A 20,000-nucleotide genomic window follows, 5' to 3' on the forward strand; every position below is an offset into this window, starting at 1 on the left:
ACTTAATCACTATTAACCCCGAGAGGAGAACGCCAGAGCGGGGAAGAACAGGGACGAGTGGGAAGAGATGGAGCCTGAGCCGGGATGAGTCAATCAAACCAGATCAGTTCAGGGGGACACACTTTCATTCCTCTTAAGAGTGGAGCAGAGGGCTCTCTGGGGACCTGAGGCCCTTTGGAGTCGCCCGAGTCATCACTAGTTAGGGAACATTGAATCTAACCTAACCAGGCCTGTATGTGGGGTTACAGAACATTGAACCTAATCTAACCTGTATGTGGGGTTACAGAACATTGAACCTAACCTAACCTGTATGTGGGGTTACAGAACATTGAACCTAACCTAACCAGGCCTGTATGTGGGGTTACAGAACATTGAACCTAACCTAACCAGGCCTGTATGTGGGGTCACTTTTAAAGTGGTAAATAAATATTATCCTGGGCTTTAAATGGACAGAGAAGAGAGTGAACAGCTCTATTAAAACCCTGGTTTGTTTCAATACCCTGCATCATGTCAGTCTCTTCTCGTCAGACATGTTCAGCCAGCTGGCGTGTTTACTCTGTACTGTACTTCTGCTAACAGGATTTATAATGAGGTTACACATCTTAACTTTCCTGGTAACAATCTTTGTGGGCCCAGACCCTTCTAACTCTCCTCCCCCAGCCCCTAAAAACCACAGCATGGGTTCCCTGTCTGCGGCAGCTATAGAAGGGAGGGAGAGAGTGTCAGTGAGCCCCTGTGCCATAAATGTAGAGGGTATAATTCCTCCACCAACACCTCCTCAACCTCCCCCACTCCTCCCCAAACACCTCCTCAACCTCCCCCACCCCTCCGCAACACCTCCTCCACCCCCCCCCCCCTCCCCAACACCTCCTCAACCTCCCCCACCCCCACAACACCCCCTCAACCTCCCCCACCCCTCTCCCAACACCTCCTCAACCTCCCCCACCCCTCCCCAACACCTCCTCAACCTCCGCAAACACCTCCTCAACCTCCCCCACCCCCCCAACACCCCTGCAATCTCCCCCACCCCTCCCCAACACCTCCTCAACCTCCCCCACCCCCCCAACACCTCCTCAACCTCCCCCACCCCTCCCCAAACACCTCCTCAACCTCCCCCACCCATCCCCAACACCTCCTCAATCTCCCCCACCCCTCCCCAACACCTCCTCAACCTCCCCCACCCCTCCCCAAACACCTCCTCAACCTCCCCCACCCCTCCCCAACACCTCCTTAACCTCCCCCAACACCTCCTCAAACTCCACCACCCCCCCAACATCTCCTCAACCTCCCCCACCCCTTCCCCAACATCTCCTCAACCTCCCCCACATCTCCTCAACCACCCCCAACACCACCACCTCTACCCACCAATGCCTGCCTTCCATACCCACTATCCACTCTTCCATGTGTGCCCCCCCCCATTAGCTCACTTTTATTACATTACCCACATTCCCCAGAGAGGCAGGAACCTCTCCCCCACTCCTCCCTCCACCTCTCCTGTACCCCCTCTCTGCTAAACTGATTTCTTCTGGGACTACAGGAGGACGACAGGCAGCCTGGTGGAAAGTAGTGGGAGTCTCTCTGTACTGTAACTAGAGTCACTCCTTCCTTCCCTTCCCCCACTGGGCCGAGCCGAGCACAGCCTCCCTGGGGCCCCAGAGGAGGGAGGGAGGGAGGGAGCGAGGGAGGGAGGGGAGAGAGAGAGAGAGAGATGGACAGATGGAGGAAGATGGGCTGTTCTGTTCTGCCAGGCCCAGACGACCCCGGTATGTTGCAGTGCTGTTCATACGTAGCCACATTGGTGCGCAGGGCAGGCAGCGAGATGCACACACACCTACAGTGGAGGCTACACCCCCTCCCCCCCCCCCCCCCCACACACACACACACACACACACAGCAGGCTAAACATACACTTGGCAGCCTCTCTCTCTCTCTCCCTCTGCCTCTTTCTCCCTCTCTCTCTTTCCTCCCTGTCAGTCTAATGGATTGGCCTTTCTGCCTCCAGACTCTACATCCCCACTGGTTCCTCTTGTAAAGCAGGGCTCTGTGGACCAGCCGACAGGGTTATTACTACAAAACCCCAGCCTCTGGGGGGAGAGGGGCAGAGGAAGACAGACAGACAAGGAGAGAGAGCTAGAGAGAGATAGAGGGGGGGTCGAGCTAGAGAGAGAGAGAGAGAGAGACATATGCTCACAGGAGCACAGTCAGGAACAAAGTGCCTGGACTAATGTAATGTCAGAGGCAAATTGAAACAGAAGGCACCTTGCTGTGGCTCTTTCAGATAGAGAGTAGAAGGAATGTGGAAAGTAGTGCTTCCAAAATCATTCATCTGAATCATACATTTAGATACAGTGCCTTGCGAAAGTATTCGGCCCCTTGAACTTTGCGACTTTTTGCCACATTTCAGGCTTCAAACATAAAGATATAAAACTGTATTTTTTTGTGAAGAATCAACAACAAGTGGGACACAATTATGAAGTGGAACGACATTTATTGGATATTTCAAACTTTTTTAACAAATCAAAAACGGAAAAATTGGGCGTGCAAAATTATTCAGCCCCTTTACTTTCAGTGCAGCAAACTCTCTCCAGAAGTTCAGTGAGGATCTCTGAATGATCCAATGTTGACCTAAATGACTAATGATGATAAATACAATCCACCTGTGTGTAATCAATTCTCCGTATAAATGCACCTGCACTGTGATAGTCTCAGAGGTCCGTCAAAAGCGCAGAGAGCATCATGAAGAACAAGGAACACACCAGGCAGTTCCGAGATACTGTTGTGAAGAAGTTTAAAGCCGGATTTGGATATAAAAAGATTTCCCAAGCTTTAAACATCCCAAGGAGCACTGTGCAAGCGATAATATTGAAATGGAAGGAGTATCAGACCACTGCAAATCTACCAAGACCTGGCCGTCCCTCTAAACTTTCAGCTCATACACGGAGAAGACTGATCAGAGATGCAGCCAAGAGGCCCATGATCACTCTGGATGAACTGCAGAGATCTACAGCTGAGGTGGGAGACTCTGTCCATAGGACAACAATCAGTCGTATATTGCACAAATCTGGCCTTTATGGAAGAGTGGCAAGAAGAAAGCCATTTCTTAAAGATATCCATAAAAAGTGTCGTTTAAAGTTTGCCACAAGCCACCTGGGAGACACACCAAACATGTGGAAGAAGGTGCTCTGGTCAGATGAAACCAAAATTGAACTTTTTGGCAACAATGCAAAACGTTATGTTTGGCGTAAAAGCAACACAGCTCATCACCCTGAACACACCATCCCCACTGTCAAACATGGTGGTGGCAGCATCATGGTTTGGGCCTGCTTTTCTTCAGCAGGGACAGGGAAGATGGTTAAAATTGATGGGAAGATGGATGGAGCCAAATACAGGACCATTCTGGAAGAAAACCTGATGGAGTCTGCAAAAGACCTGAGACTGGGACGGAGATTTGTCTTCCAACAAGACAATGATCCAAAACATAAAGCAAAATCTACAATGGAATGGTTCAAAAATAAACATATACAGGTGTTAGAATGGCCAAGTCAAAGTCCAGACATGAATCCAATCGAGAATCTGTGGAAAGAACTGAAAACTGCTGTTCACAAATGCTCTCCATCCAAACTCACTGAGCTCGAGCTGTTTTGCAAGGAGGAATGGGAAAAAATGTCAGTCTCTCAATGTGCAAAACTGATAGAGACATACCCCAAGCGACTTACAGCTGTAATCGCAGCAAAAGGTGGCGCTACAAAGTATTAACTTAAGGGGGCTGAATAATTTTGCACGCCCAATTTTTCAGTTTTTGATTTGTTAAAAAAGTTTGAAATATCCAATAAATGTCGTTCCACTTCATGATTGTGTCCCACTTGTTGTTGATTCTTCACAAAAAAATACAGTTTCATATCTTTATGTTTGAAGCCTGAAATGTGGCAAAAGGTCGCAAAGTTCAAGGGGGCCGAATACTTTCGCAAGGCACTGTATTTATCTGACAGTTTGTATTAATAGACTCTGATAAAGTTTCTGTTTATCAGAACAAAAATATAAACGCAACATGCAACAACATGCAACAACTGAGTTACAGTTTATATAAGGAAATCAGTCAATTTGAATTCATCAGGCCCTAATCTATAGATTTCACATGACTGGAAATACACATATGCATCTGTTGGCCACAGCCACCTTAAAAAAAGGGCATGGGACCAAAACTTCACAAACTTTATATTTTATATATATATATTTTTTATACTTTATATTTTTGTTCAGTGTGGTTACACAGGTCGCTAGACTAACAGATCACTTTCCCTAGCTGTGTTGTCGTCTTTACCATGGCTGAAACAGTTAACAACTGGGTCAACTGTTGAATGGTTAGCAACTAATCAGTCAACTGTTGACTGGTTAACAACTAATCAGTCAACTGTTGAATGGTTAGCAACTAATCAGTCAACTGTTGAATGGTTAGCAACTAATCAGTCAACTGTTGAATGGTTAGCAACTAATCAGTCAACTGTTGAATGGTTAACAACTAATCAGTCAACTGTTGAATGGTTAACAACTAATCAGTCAACTGTTGAATGGTTAGCAACTAATCAGTCAACTGTTGACTGGTTAACAACTGTCAACTGTTGACTTGTTAACAACTGGGTCAACTGTTGAATGGTTAACAACTGGGTCAACTGTTGAATGGTTAACAACTGGGTCAACTGGGCTGGTGTTACCATATGGTTCTGTCTGTCTGCCTCTGATTGGCTAATCACCGGAATTTACCTCTTTTTTATTTTGTTACTTTTACCCCTTTTTCTCCCCAAGTTCCTGGTATCTAATTGGTAGTTACAGTCTTGTCTCATCACTGCAACTCCTGTACGGACTCGGGAGAGGCGAAGGTCAAGAGCCGTGCGTCCTCCGAAACACGACCCAACCAAGCCGCACTTGGAAGCCAGCCGCATCAATGTGTCAGAGGAAACACCGTACACCTGGCGACCGTGTCAGCGTGCACTGCGCCCGGCCCACCACAGGAGTCGCTAGTGCGTGATGGGACAAGGACATCCCTGCCGGCCAAACCCTCCCTAACCCGGACGACGCTGGGCCATTTATGTGTGCCGCCCCATGGGTCTCCCGGTCACAGACGGCTGCAACAGAGCCTGGACTCGAACCCAGAATCTCTACTGGCACAGCTAGCACTGCGATGCAGAGCCTTAGACCACTGCCCCACTCGGGAGGCACTGCGATGCAGAGCCTTAGACCACTGCCCCACTCGGGAGGCACTGCGATGCAGAGCCTTAGACCACTGCCCCACTCGGGAGGCACTGCGATGCAGAGCCTTAGACCACTGCCCCACTCGGGAGGCCCTGCGATGCAGAGCCTTAGACCACTGCCCCACTCGGGAGGCCCTGCGATGCAGAGCCTTAGACCACTGCCCCACTCGGGAGGCCCTGCGATGCAGAGCCTTAGACCACTGCCCCACTCAGGAGGCCCTGCGATGCAGAGCCTTAGACCACTGCCCCACTCGGGAGGCCCTGCGATGCAGAGCCTTAGACCACTGCCCCACTCGGGAGGCACTGCGATGCAGAGCCTTAGACCACTGCCCCACTCGGGAGGCACTGCGATGCAGAGCCTTAGACCACTGCCCCACTCGGGAGGCACTGCGATGCAGAGCCTTAGACCACTGCCCCACTCAGGAGGCACTGCGATGCAGAGCCTTAGACCACTGCCCCACTCAGGAGGCACTGCGATGCAGAGCCTTAGACCACTGCCCCACTCGGGAGGCACTGCGATGCAGAGCCTTAGACCACTGCCCCACTCAGGAGGCCCTGCGATGCAGAGCCTTAGACCACTGCCCCACTCAGGAGGCCCTGCGATGCAGAGCCTTAGACCACTGCCCCACTCAGGAGGCCCTGCGATGCAGAGCCTTAGACCACTGCCCCACTCAGGAGGCACTGCGATGCAGAGCCTTAGACCACTGCCCCACTCAGGAGGCACTGCGATGCAGAGCCTTAGACCACTGCCCCACTCAGGAGGCCCTGCGATGCAGAGCCTTAGACCACTGCCCCACTCGGGAGGCACTGCGATGCAGAGCCTTAGACCACTGCCCCACTCAGGAGGCCCTGCGATGCAGAGCCTTAGACCACTGCCCCACTCAGGAGGCCCTGCGATGCAGAGCCTTAGACCACTGCCCCACTCAGGAGGCCCTGCGATGCAGAGCCTTAGACCACTGCCCCACTCAGGAGGCCCTGCGATGCAGAGCCTTAGACCACTGCCCCACTCAGGAGGCCCTGCGATGCAGAGCCTTAGACCACTGCCCCACTCAGGAGGCCCTGCGATGCAGAGCCTTAGACCACTGCCCCACTCGGGAGGCCCTGCGATGCAGAGCCTTAGACCACTGCCCCACTCAGGAGGCCCTGCGATGCAGAGCCTTAGACCACTGCCCCACTCAGGAGGCCCTGCGATGCAGAGCCTTAGACCACTGCCCCACTCAGGAGGCACTGCGATGCAGAGCCTTAGACCACTGCCCCACTCAGGAGGCCCTGCGATGCAGAGCCTTAGACCACTGCCCCACTCAGGAGGCACTGCGATGCAGAGCCTTAGACCACTGCCCCACTCGGGAGGCACTGCGATGCAGAGCCTTAGACCACTGCCCCACTCAGGAGGCCCTGCGATGCAGAGCCTTAGACCACTGCCCCACTCGGGAGGCACTGCGATGCAGAGCCTTAGACCACTGCCCCACTCAGGAGGCCCTGCGATGCAGAGCCTTAGACCACTGCCCCACTCGGGAGGCCCTGCGATGCAGAGCCTTAGACCACTGCCCCACTCAGGAGGCCCTGCGATGCAGAGCCTTAGACCACTGCCCCACTCAGGAGGCACTGCGATGCAGAGCCTTAGACCACTGCCCCACTCAGGAGGCACTGCGATGCAGAGCCTTAGACCACTGCCCCACTCAGGAGGCCCTGCGATGCAGAGCCTTAGACCACTGCCCCACTCAGGAGGCCCTGCGATGCAGAGCCTTAGACCACTGCCCCACTCAGGAGGCCCTGCGATGCAGAGCCTTAGACCACTGCCCCACTCAGGAGGCACTGCGATGCAGAGCCTTAGACCACTGCCCCACTCAGGAGGCACTGCGATGCAGAGCCTTAGACCACTGCCCCACTCAGGAGGCCCTGCGATGCAGAGCCTTAGACCACTGCCCCACTCAGGAGGCACTGCGATGCAGAGCCTTAGACCACTGCCCCACTCAGGAGGCCCCTATAATTGACTTCTAATTGTGTTTTCCTTCAGACTGTGTTTCTCTTGTCATTATGAACTAACATGTCACATGCTACATTTAGCTTTAGCATTTACTCTAACATTGGGAACCAAACCTGACAGAGTGGAGAGAGAGGTGACTTGGAGAGAGCTGACACCCACAGCCATGAGGAAGTGATGTTACTGAGGCCAGAAAATGACAATAAGTTAACAGGCAATGAATCTCATGGGAAATAGGAAGTCTGTACTAATGAGTGAATCTATGACACTATGTAAGAAATGTTAACAGGAAGGGGTGTGGTTGACATCGATGTGTTCACAGTTGTTGTTGAGGAGTTGTACTTAGAAAACTGTAGATGAGGAACTGGTCAGAGAGGTTACATAAAGTGTTAGCCATCTACCCATCTGTTGTTGGCTGGCCGGCTGGCTGGTTTACCCTGGCCTAGCCCTGCCGGAGGGGAGAGAGCCCTGGAGGCTAGTCCTGTCCCATTCACAGGCCCTGAACCGTACCCTGAAGGCCTTCACACATACGCCTCCCATCAGCCTCCCATCAGCACAGCTAAAACAACACGCAGTCACCCAAAGACAAATACAGCAGACACACTGCTCCGCCCCTGTCCCTCTGTCCCTCTGCCCCTCTGTCCCTCTGCCCCTCTGTCCCTCTGCCCCTCTGTCCCTCTCCCACACACACACATGTTCACACGTGGAAAACACACACACACGCACACACACACACACACACACACACACACACACACACACACACACACACACACACACACACACACACACACACATACACACACACGCACACAGAGGGGAACTCACAAGTAGAAAATAGGTGTTTTGAGCCATATTCCTATGCTTGTGAATATGACTGAGGTCCATGGTTGTGGGTGGGTCGTGACCCTACTCTAAGCCCCTGGTGTGGGCACCATGGTGGAAGGAGACTCCCACCTCTCTAACTCCCTCCCTCTATCTCTCCCTTCCTTGTCAGGCCTCAACGCAGATAAGCTGGCAGACAGACACACTGTTAGTGTTAGTGTTTTAACCCTTCACTGTACGCCCTCACCAAGCTCACATTTTCTGAGAAACTGTCGGTGGAGAAATACTGCCGTTTGACAATATGTAGAAGGATGCTAGTTGACCTGTAAGTCTCTGTATCCCTGTTAGTTCTCCTCCGTTATGCCTCACTTTACCCTGTACAGACACACACTGCAAGAGGCACTGTTTGTCTCAACACACACACACACAGTGCAAAAGCACGCTTACGACACACACAAACACAGCACACTCACTCACACACAGGCACAGTTTAACCCTACACACTAGCAGTCAGTCCGTTGTGACAGAACGGCTGCAGCAGTAGAGCTCACGTTCAGTTGTGTCCTTGGCTCACCGTCCCTCTCTCTCCAATGACATCACCCCCTGACAATGCCACCATTCATACAGATGTTGCTTTCAAAACCTGGAGATACACTCCTATTGTCTGCTGCTGAAATTCTCCTATAACACAACCCATGGTCTAGCCAGGGGTGCTCTCTCTCTCTCTCTCTCTCTCTCTCTCTCTCTCTCTCGCTCTCTCTCTCTCCGCCTGTCTGTCTGTCTCTGTTTCTCTCTCTCTTTTTCTAACTCTCCATCTTTCTCTCTCTCGCTCTCATACCATTTAATGGTGTAAGTAGTTACAAATGACTTGATACAGTTAATCATTCAACATGGAGTGAAGGTGACTTCACAGTTAATCACTCAACATGGAGTGAAGGTGACTTGACACAGTTAATCACTCAACATGGAGTGAAGGTGACTTGACACAGTTAATCACTCAACATGGAGTGAAGGTGACTTGACACAGTTAATCACTCAACATGGAGTGAAAGTGACTTCACAGTTAATCACTCAACATGGAGTGAAGGTGACTTGACACAGTTAATCACTCAACATGGAGTGAAGGTGACTTGACACAGTTAATCACTCAACATGGAGTGAAGGTGACTTCACAGTTAATCACTCAACATGGAGTGAAGGTGACTTGACACAGTTAATGACTCAACATGGAGTGAAGGTGACTTGACACAGTTAATCACTCAACATGGAGTGAAGGTGACTTGACAAAGTTAATCACTCAACATGGAGTGAAGGTGACTTGACACAGTTAATGACTCAACATGGAGTGAAGGTGGAAATTGCCTCTTCTTGACCTCATTGAACAACTCTGTAAATATGACTCTCTCGTACACTTGGTATTTCTGACCTACATATTTTATGTATTTTGCAGAATTCAGTACAAGTATTTCAATGGTCAAATAAAACTATAGTTTGATCGGGTTTTAAAACAATATACAAGTTTAGCAGGATCATAAAACTAAAACTGTGTGGATGAAGAGTTGAGGTGAAAAGAATCCATCTGCTCAAACTACAACTCTTGCATCAGGATAGCTGTGATGGCTGGTCTCGGTGCATACTATGAAATGTTTCTTTAAGAGAAACGGCCTTTTTTCCCTCCTCAAGTAAAAAGGAGTACATTTACAGCGTGCCAAGAATGATGTCATGGGCCCATCCAGTGCCAGGTCCGTGGCCAACAGAGCTGCAGTGTAGGAACATATAGTATTGTTTACCTCATAAGAAACTCAGCACCAAGCCTGACGCTTAGTGACACATTTATTGTCCCTAGTAACAATGTAAACAATAGATAATTACCCAGATAATAAATAACACATTTTTATACACGAGCTGCAGCTCAGAAGCAGAGCTTTTTAAATCTGTCCGCATTTTTCTAAACCAACTGAACGGCAGAGGGAAAGGAACAGGTGATAACAGCTTTACATTCAACAGATACGAACCCACGGTCAGAGACTCTACACCACTTTCAAATTGGAACCCACTCACATTTTGGACTTATGTCCCGTGGTTGGCACACAGAGAGACATGGTGTGGAAGTTGATAAGGGCTTGATGTGGCTCTTCCTGTCCACAGAAATGGAGAGAGAAGGACTTTCATCAAACAAACAATGACATCAAACCATCTAAAAAATAGACTTTCAGGAATAGAATACTGTGTTTCGACAAACACAAACACACACAGCGTGTGTGCACACTTGTACAACTATGTCAGCTGCTACTGAGCGAGTGGTGCAGGGCTGGACTGAGATCAGGGCTGTGAGGGAGAGTGCTGGCTATAGCCTGCTGAGCTCTGGCTCTGAGTAGCAATATAATGCTTTGGCCTCTGTCTGTCTGTCTGTCTGTCCGTCCGTCTGTCCGTCCGTCCGTCCGTCCGTCCGTCCGTCCGTCCCACCTCTCCACAGCATTTCCTCCACCATGCTGTGAGGGTCAGCTATCCTGACATCCCTAATGCACAACACACACCACCGTATTCCCCTAAAACAACACACCACCCTATCCCCTGACCCAACACAACACACCACCCTATTCCCCTAAAACAACACACCACCCTATCCCCTGACCCAACACAACACACCACCCTATCCCCTGACCCAACACAACACACCACCCTATCCCCTGACACAACACAACACACCACCCTATCCCCTGACCCAACACAACACACCACCCTATTCCCCTAAAACAACACACCACCCTATTCCCCTAACACAACACAACACACCACCCTATCCCCCTAAAACAACACACCACCCTATTCCCCTAAAACAACACACCACCCTATTCCCCTAACACAACACAACACACCACCCTATCCCCTGACCCAACACAACACACCACCATATTCCCCTAAAACAACACACCACCCTATTCACCTAACACAACACAACACACCACCCTATCCCCCTAAAACAACACACCACCCTATTCCCCTAAAACAACACACCACCCTATTCCCCTAAAACAACACACCACCCTATTCCCCTGACCCAACACAACACACCACCCTATTCCCCTGACCCAACACAACACACCATCCTATTCCCCTAAAACAACACACCACCCTATTCCCCTAACACAACACAACACACCACCCTATTCCCCTAAAACAACACACCACCCTATTCCCCTAACACAACACACCACCCTATCCCCTGACCCAACACAACACACCACCCTATTCCCCTGACCCAACACAACACACCATCCTATTCCCCTAAAACAACACACCACCCTATTCCCCTAACACAACACAACACACCACCCTATCCCCCTAAAACAACACACCACCCTATCCCCCTAAAACAACACACCACCCTATTCACCTAACACAACACACAACCCTATTCCCCTGACCCAACACAACACACCACCCTATTCCCCTGACCCAACACAACACACCATCCTATTCCCCTAAAACAACACACCACCCTATTCACCTAACACAACACACAACCCTATTCCCCTGACCCAACACAACACACCACCCTATTCCCCTGACCCAACACAACACACCATCCTATTCCCCTAAAACAACACACCACCCTATTCCCCTAACACAACACAACACACCACCCTATCCCCCTAAAACAACACACCACCCTATTCCCCTAACACAACACACCACCCTATCCCCTGACCCAACACAACACACCACCCTATCCCCCTAAAACAACACACCACCCTATTCCCCTAACACAACACACCACCCTATCCCCTGACCCAACACAACACACCACCCTATTCCCCTAAAACAACACTCCACCCTATTCTCCTAAAACAACACACCACCCTATTCCCCTAACACAACACACCACCCTATCCCCTGACCCAACACAACACACAACCCTATTCCCCTGACCCAACACAACACACCACCCTATCCCCTGACCCAACACAACACACCACCATATTCCCCTAAAACAACACACCACCCTATTCACCTAACACAACACAACACACCACCCTATCCCCCTAAAACAACACACCACCCTATTCCCCTAAAACAACACACCACCCTATTCCCCTAAAACAACACACCACCCTATTCCCCTAAAACAACACACCACCCTATTCCCCTGACCCAACACAACACACCACCCTATTCCCCTGACCCAACACAACACACCATCCTATTCCCCTAAAACAACACACCACCCTATTCCCCTAACACAACACACCACCCTATTCCCCTAAAACAACACACCACCCTATTCCCCTAACACAACACACCACCCTATCCCCTGACCCAACACAACACACCACCCTATTCCCCTGACCCAACACAACACACCATCCTATTCCCCTAAAACAACACACCACCCTATTCCCCTAACACAACACAACACACCACCCTATCCCCCTAAAACAACACACCACCCTATTCCCCTAAAACAACACACCACCCTATTCCCCTAAAACAACACACCACCCTATTCCCCTGACCCAACACAACACACCACCCTATTCCCCTGACCCAACACAACACACCATCCTATTCCCCTAAAACAACACACCACCCTATTCACCTAACACAACACACAACCCTATTCCCCTGACCCAACACAACACACCACCCTATTCCCCTGACCCAACACAACACACCATCCTATTCCCCTAAAACAACACACCACCCTATTCCCCTAACACAACACAACACACCACCCTATCCCCCTAAAACAACACACCACCCTATTCCCCTAACACAACACACCACCCTATCCCCTGACCCAACACAACACACCACCCTATTCCCCTAAAACAACACTCCACCCTATTCTCCTAAAACAACACACCACCCTATTCCCCTAACACAACACACCACCCTATCCCCTGACCCAACACAACACACAACCCTATTCCCCTGACCCAACACAACACACCACCCTATCCCCTGACCCAACACAACACACCACCATATTCCCCTAAAACAACACACCACCCTATTCACCTAACACAACACAACACACCACCCTATCCCCCTAAAACAACACACCACCCTATTCCCCTAAAACAACACACCACCCTATTCCCCTAAAACAACACACCACCCTATTCCCCTGACCCAACACAACACACCACCCTATTCCCCTGACCCAACACAACACACCATCCTATTCCCCTAAAACAACACACCACCCTATTCCCCTAACACAACACAACACACCACCCTATCCCCCTAAAACAACACACCACCCTATTCCCCTAAAACAACACACCACCCTATTCCCCTAAAACAACACACCACCCTATTCCCCTGACCCAACACAACACACCACCCTATTCCCCTGACCCAACACAACACACCATCCTATTCCCCTAAAACAACACACCACCCTATTCACCTAACACAACACACAACCCTATTCCCCTGACCCAACACAACACACCACCCTATTCCCCTGACCCAACACAACACACCATCCTATTCCCCTAAAACAACACACCACCCTATTCCCCTAACACAACACAACACACCACCCTATCCCCCTAAAACAACACACCACCCTATTCCCCTAACACAACACACCACCCTATCCCCTGACCCAACACAACACACCACCCTATTCCCCTAAAACAACACTCCACCCTATTCTCCTAAAACAACACACCACCCTATTCCCCTAACACAACACACCACCCTATCCCCTGACCCAACACAACACACAACCCTATTCCCCTGACCCAACACAACACACCACCCTATCCCCTGACCCAACACAACACACCACCATATTCCCCTAAAACAACACACCACCCTATTCACCTAACACAACACAACACACCACCCTATCCCCCTAAAACAACACACCACCCTATTCCCCTAAAACAACACACCACCCTATTCCCCTAAAACAACACACCACCCTATTCCCCTGACCCAACACAACACACCACCCTATTCCCCTGACCCAACACAACACACCATCCTATTCCCCTAAAACAACACACCACCCTATTCCCCTAACACAACACAACACACCACCCTATTCCCCTAAAACAACACACCACCCTATTCCCCTAACACAAAACCGCACCATATCCCCTGACCCAACACAACACACCACCCTATTCCCCTGACCCAACACAACACACCATCCTATTCCCCTAAAACAACACACCACCCTATTCCCCTAACACAACACAACACACCACCCTATCCCCCTAAAACAACACACAAATTTGCTTTGTTAAAATCCCCAGCTACAATAAATGCAGCCTCAGGATATATGGTTTCCAGTTTACATAGAGTCTGATGAAGTTCTTTGAGGGCAGTCGTGGTATCTGCTTGAGGGGGTATATACACAGCTGTGACGATAACTGACGAGAATTCTCTTGGGAGATAATATGGTCTGCATTTGATTGTAAGGAATTCTAGGTCAGCTGAACAGAAGGACTTGAGTTCCTGGATGTTGTTATGAGTCGTTAATCATGAAGCATACACCCCTGCCCTTTTTCTTCCCAGAGAGATGCTTATTTCTGTCGGCACGACGCATGAAGACACCCGGTGGCTGTACCGACTTCGACAACATATCCCGAGAGAGCCATGTTTCCGTGAAACAGAGAATGTTACAATCTCTGATGTCTCTCTGGAAGGCAACCCTTGCCCTAATTTCGTCCACCTTGTTGTGTAGAGACTGGACATTGGCGAGTAGGATACTCGAAAGCAATGTGCACGCCTTCGAAGCCTGACCAGGAGGCCGCTCCATCTACCTCTTCTGTGGCGACGTTGTTTTGGGTCGGCCTCTGGGATTAGATCCAATGCCCTGGGTGGTGGTCGGAACAAAGGATCCGCTTTGGGAAAGTCGTATTCCTGGTCGTAATGGTGGTAAGTTGATGTCGCTCTTATATCAAATAGTTCTTCTTGGCTGTATGTAATAACACTTAAGATTTTCTGGGGTAACAATGTAAGAAATAATACAGAAAAAAACTAAATACTGCATAGTTTCCTAAGGACATAGGAATCTCTGTCGATGCTATCTCGCCATCTTACAATGACGGCGTACACAGACCAAACCCGGATGATGCTGGGCCAAATGTTTGCCGCCCTATGGGACTCCCAATCACAGCAGGTTGTGATACAGCCAGGTATAACAAACCAGGGTGTCTGTAGTGACGCCTCAAGCACTGAGATGCAGTGCCTTAGACCGCTGCACCACTCGGGAGCCCCACTGTATCAGCCCTCCCTGTTTCATCCCTCCCTGTATCAGCCCTGTATCAGCCCTCCCTGTATCAGCCCTCCCTGTTTCAGCCCTGTATCAGCCCTCCCTGTTTCAGCCCTGTATCAGCCCTCCCTGTATCAGCCCTCCCTATACCAGCCCTCCCTGTATCAGCCCTCCCTGTATCAGCCCTCCCTATATCAGCCCTGTATCAGCCCTCCCTATATCAGCCCTGTATCAGCCCTCCCTATATCAGCCCTGTATCAGCCCTCCCTGTTTCAGCCCTCCCTGTTTCAGCCCTGTATCAGCCCTCCCTGTTTCAGCCCTGTATCAGCCCTCCCCTTTGGGTTGTGCCGTGGCGGAGATCTTTGTGGGCTATCCTCAGCCTTGTCTCAGGATGGTAAGTTGGTGGTTGAAGATATCCCTCTAGTGGTGTGGGGGCTGTGCTTTGGCAAAGTGGGTGGGGTTATATCCTTCCTGTTTGGCCCTGTCCGGGGGTGTCCTCGGATGGGGCCACAGTGTCTCTGGACTCCTCCTGTCTCAGCCTCCAGTATTTATGCTGCAGTAGTTTATGTGTCGGGGGGCTAGGGTCAGTTTGTTATATCTGGAGTACTTCTCCTGTCCTATTCGGTGTCCTGTGTGAATTTAAGTGTGCTCTCTGTAATTCTCTCTTTCTCTCTTTCTTTCTCTCTCTCGGAGGACCTGAGCACTAGGACCATGCCTCAGGACTACCTGACATGATGACTCCTTGCTGTCCCAAGTCCACCTGGCCGTGCTGCTGCTCCAGTTTCAACTGTTCTGCCTTATTATTATTGGACCATGCTGGTCATTTATGAACATTTGAACATCTTGGCCATGTTCTGTTATAATCTCCACCCGGCACAGCCAGAAGAGGTCTGGCCACCCCACATAGCCTGGTTCCGCTCTAGGTTTCTTCCTAGGTTTTGGCCTTTCTAGGGAGTTTTTCTAGCCACCGTGCTTCTACACCTGCATTGCTTGCTGTTTGGGGTTTTAGACTGGGTTTCTGTACAGCACTTTGAGATATCAGCTGATGTACGAAGGGCTATATAAATACATTTGATTTTGATTTGATTTGATTTGTATCAGCCCTCCCTATATCAGCCCTCCCTATATCAGCCCTCCCTGTATCAGCCCTATATCAGCCCTCCCTATATCAGCCCTCCCTATATCAGCCCTCCCTGTATCAGCCCTATATCAGGCCTCCCTGTATCAGCCCTCCCTATATCCGCCCTGCCTTCAGCCCTCCCTGCAGCTCATTAACTATTTACACTAGAGACAGACAGAGACAGGTCTCCCTAGGCCTCCTAGCAGCTCAGCCCCACCGCAAAATCTATTAGCCGTCATTAGCCCCCTCAGCAGCAGCACACACTCCCACTGGGCAGGAGAGGGTTAACTCCGCCAGGGGAGGCCTTCAGTTACCACAACACACATCTCTCTCTCCAGTATCTTTTATCAATTTCTGTCTTTCAAATTCTCTCTTTCTCACCCTCCCCACTTACTCTCTCTCTCTCTCTCCCTCTCGCTCGCTCTCTCTCTCTCTCTCTACCCCTCTCTCTCTCTCTCTCTCTCTCTCTCTCCCTCGCTCTCTCCCTCTCTCCCTCGCTCTCTCTCTCTCTCTCTCTCTCTCTCTCCCTCGCTCTCTCCCTCTCTCTCTCTCTCTCTCTCTCTCTCTCTCTCTCTCTCTCTCCCTCGCTCTCTCCCTCTCTCCCTCGCTCTCTCTCTCTCTCTCTCCCTCGCTCTCCCTCTCCCCCTCGCTCCCTCCCTCCATCTCTCTTAATGTAAATGTTCCTGTAGTGAGCGGCTGGGCCAGGGGTCTGAGGCTCTGAGGTTGTAAAGCTGAGGGGGTGTGGGGTTACAGTGAGGGAGATTTCCCATTGGCGGAAAGTCAACATGGTCCAGGGTAACGCGATTAGGGCTGGATCGAGTGCATCGCAGGGGACATATGGACCTGATCACGCTGCAGACACCCGATAGCACGGCTGTATTTATCGACTTGGCCCGGGTGCGGATATTACAGACACCAGAGATCCCCTGAAACCCCTGTTCCCCCGCGTCCCCATCCCTTCCCCACTCCGTCCGTCAGTTCCTTATGAAAACCACGCTGGAGATCTGAGCCTGATAAGCCGATTAGCCTCTCACTCTCTGTCCACAATCATGGGATTCCATCAGGACCTTTCAAGATATCCGGGCCATTCCAAATGTCAGGGCCCAAATCTCCAACCATCTGGTCATGAATAGAGAATGAATGAATATCTGACTGGTCAAGCAGCCTGCAGGTTGGTCCAGTAATGAAGCCTGGGTCGTTTTCTGAGGACTGTCTGCTTGTGTTTATTAGTGGCCTTGGCATTTACAAGTCAATTACAACGATAGGCGAGAGGGGAAATAAAAGGAACAGATCTGGATGTCTGGATGGAGGCCAATGCAGAGATAAGACTAAAACACTAATATTGTCTTACTCCAGCGTGTTACCATAGGAACAGCAGGAGAGATCCAAAAGACTACAAAGACGATCAATCTAGAGAGAGAGGAGGAGGAAGAGGGACACGTAAGTGCCCTGAGAATGCACCCTCTCTCTCCCCCCTCTCTCCCTCTTTCTCTCTCCCTCCCTCTCACTCTTTCCCTCTCTCTCCCTCTTTCTCTCTCTCTCTCCCTCTTTCTCTCACTCTCCCTCTTTCTCTCTCTCTCCCTCTTTCTCTCACTCTCCCTCTTTCTCTCTCTCTCTCGTCTATCAGAGCAATCACTGCTAATGACCTCTCACTGTCTGTCTATCTCTCTCTCTCTCTCTCTCTCTCTCTCTCTCTCTCTCTCCCATCGCTACTTCTCTCTGTCTTTCCTTCTCTCTTCCCTCTCTTTCTACCCCCCTCTCAATCTCACCAACCTCAGTAATCAGTGGGCCATTAAACAAGTCAGGAGAGCAAACAGCACTTTATTCTGACCAGCCACTTGCCTTAGACCACCTCCTTCTGCCTCTCTCTGCCTCTCTCTGCCTCTCTCTGCTGCTCTCTGCTGCTCTCTCTCTCTCTCTCTCTCTCTCTCTCTCTCTCTCTCTGCTGCTCTCTGCTGCTCTCTCTCTCTCTCTCTCTCTCTCCCCTACTCTCTCTCTCTGCCTCTCGCTCTCTCTGCCTCTCTCTGCCTCTCTCTGCTGCTCTCTCTGCTGCTCTCTCTCTGCTGCTCTCTCTCTCTGCTGCTCTCTCTCTGCCGCTCTCTCTCTCTGCCTCTCGCTCTCTCTCTCTGCCTCTGCTTCTTCCTCTCTGCCTCTCTCTCTCTCTCTCTCTCTGCCTCTCTCTCTCACTCTCTCTCTGCCTATCTCTGCCTCCCTCTTTCGCTCTCTCTCTGCCTCTCTCCGCTTCTTCTCTTGTTCCTCTACCCCCTCTCCTCCCTCTCTCCTTTCTTCTGTCATCTCCTATCTTCCTTCCTCTCCTCCCTCTCTTTTCCCTCTACCCCCTCTCCATTTCTCCCTCTCTCTCTCCCTCGCAGTCCTCCCTCTCTCTCAGCCTTCTCTCACTCCCCCCCCCCTCTCTCTAACTGCCTGCTTTGTGAGGGATGAGGTCATTCCATTTCCATCCCGCTGTGTTAAACTAGTGCTAACAAGTTGCACAATTCCACAACATGTTCTGTACATTAAGATATACATCAGTCAGCCAGTCGGTGCAGTGCGGTGGGCAGCCCAGCCGCAGCCACATAAAGGGCCTTTTATTCAGGCTCTCTGCGACTCCAGCCCAGCGCTGCTCTGCTCCTACAGGTTCAGACCTAGCAGCTTTGATTCCACACACACACGCGCGCGCACACACACAAAATGATGAAATCCGCACAGAGAGTTTAAAGCAAGCGCAGCTTTTTGTTGGCATGGCCAAGTGGAAAAGAGAACGGTATAAAACATTGAGCATGTATCTGTGTGTGGAAGGGTGTGTGGAAGGGTGTGTGGAAGGGTGTGTGTGTGTGCATCTGCATGTGTGTGTTTTTATTATTCAGGTGTATTTAGTGTGTGTATGTGTGTGTTGGGGAGGATTGAGACTCACCAGTTTGGCCTCAGAGTGCATGGAGGGTCCGTGAGGGGAGGAACAGGAGCTGGGATGGTTGGGGCCCTGCATACCCATCATACTGGAACACATAGACATCTGCCTCTCCATCTGAGGACCACAACAATATATCACACTACGGCAACACACACACACACACACACACACACACACACACCCACCCACCCACCCACACACACACACACACACACACACACACACACACACACTCTGTGGTTCTCTGTGTGTGGTTGTTTGTATGGGTGATGTGTGTGTGGGTGATGTGTGATACAGGGTCAGATGTTTAATGGTTAAAGTGGTGATTAAAGGGGACCCACACACACACCCCACTAACCCTCCCCCCAAAAAACACTCCCCTGATGTCCCCCACTACCCCACTAACCCTCCCCCCCCAAAAACACTCCCCTGATGTCCCCCACTACCCCACTAACCCCCCCAACAACCCCCAACCCCCTGATGTCCCCCACTACCCCACTAACCCCCCCCCCCCCCAACAACCCCCAACCCCTCTGATGACCCCCACTAACCCCGCCAACAACCCCCAACCCCCCTGATGCACCTCTCCCCATCCACAGAGGCCCAGCACCAGAACCCCTCCACACAGCCTTAATTGCTCTAAGTGTGTTTTGTGTATAAATATCACCCAAACC

The 20,000-nt window shown here is 50.6% G+C and overlaps 1 protein-coding gene across 1 annotated transcript in view; it reads right to left on the minus strand.

Annotated features, from left to right (window-relative positions):
* Positions 1 to 20,000, minus strand: part of LOC139404918 (cyclic AMP-responsive element-binding protein 5-like) — a 43,117-nt gene that overhangs the window by 21,582 nt on the left and 1,535 nt on the right. Inside the window, exon 2 of the mRNA XM_071147457.1 lies at positions 19,330 to 19,440. Coding sequence (XP_071003558.1) covers positions 19,330 to 19,440 — 111 coding nt within the window. The remainder of the gene's footprint in view (positions 1 to 19,329; positions 19,441 to 20,000) is intronic.

Source organism: Oncorhynchus clarkii, unplaced genomic scaffold, assembly GCF_045791955.1.
Source record: "Oncorhynchus clarkii lewisi isolate Uvic-CL-2024 unplaced genomic scaffold, UVic_Ocla_1.0 unplaced_contig_2926_pilon_pilon, whole genome shotgun sequence".
Classification (NCBI taxonomy): domain Eukaryota; kingdom Metazoa; phylum Chordata; class Actinopteri; order Salmoniformes; family Salmonidae; genus Oncorhynchus; species Oncorhynchus clarkii.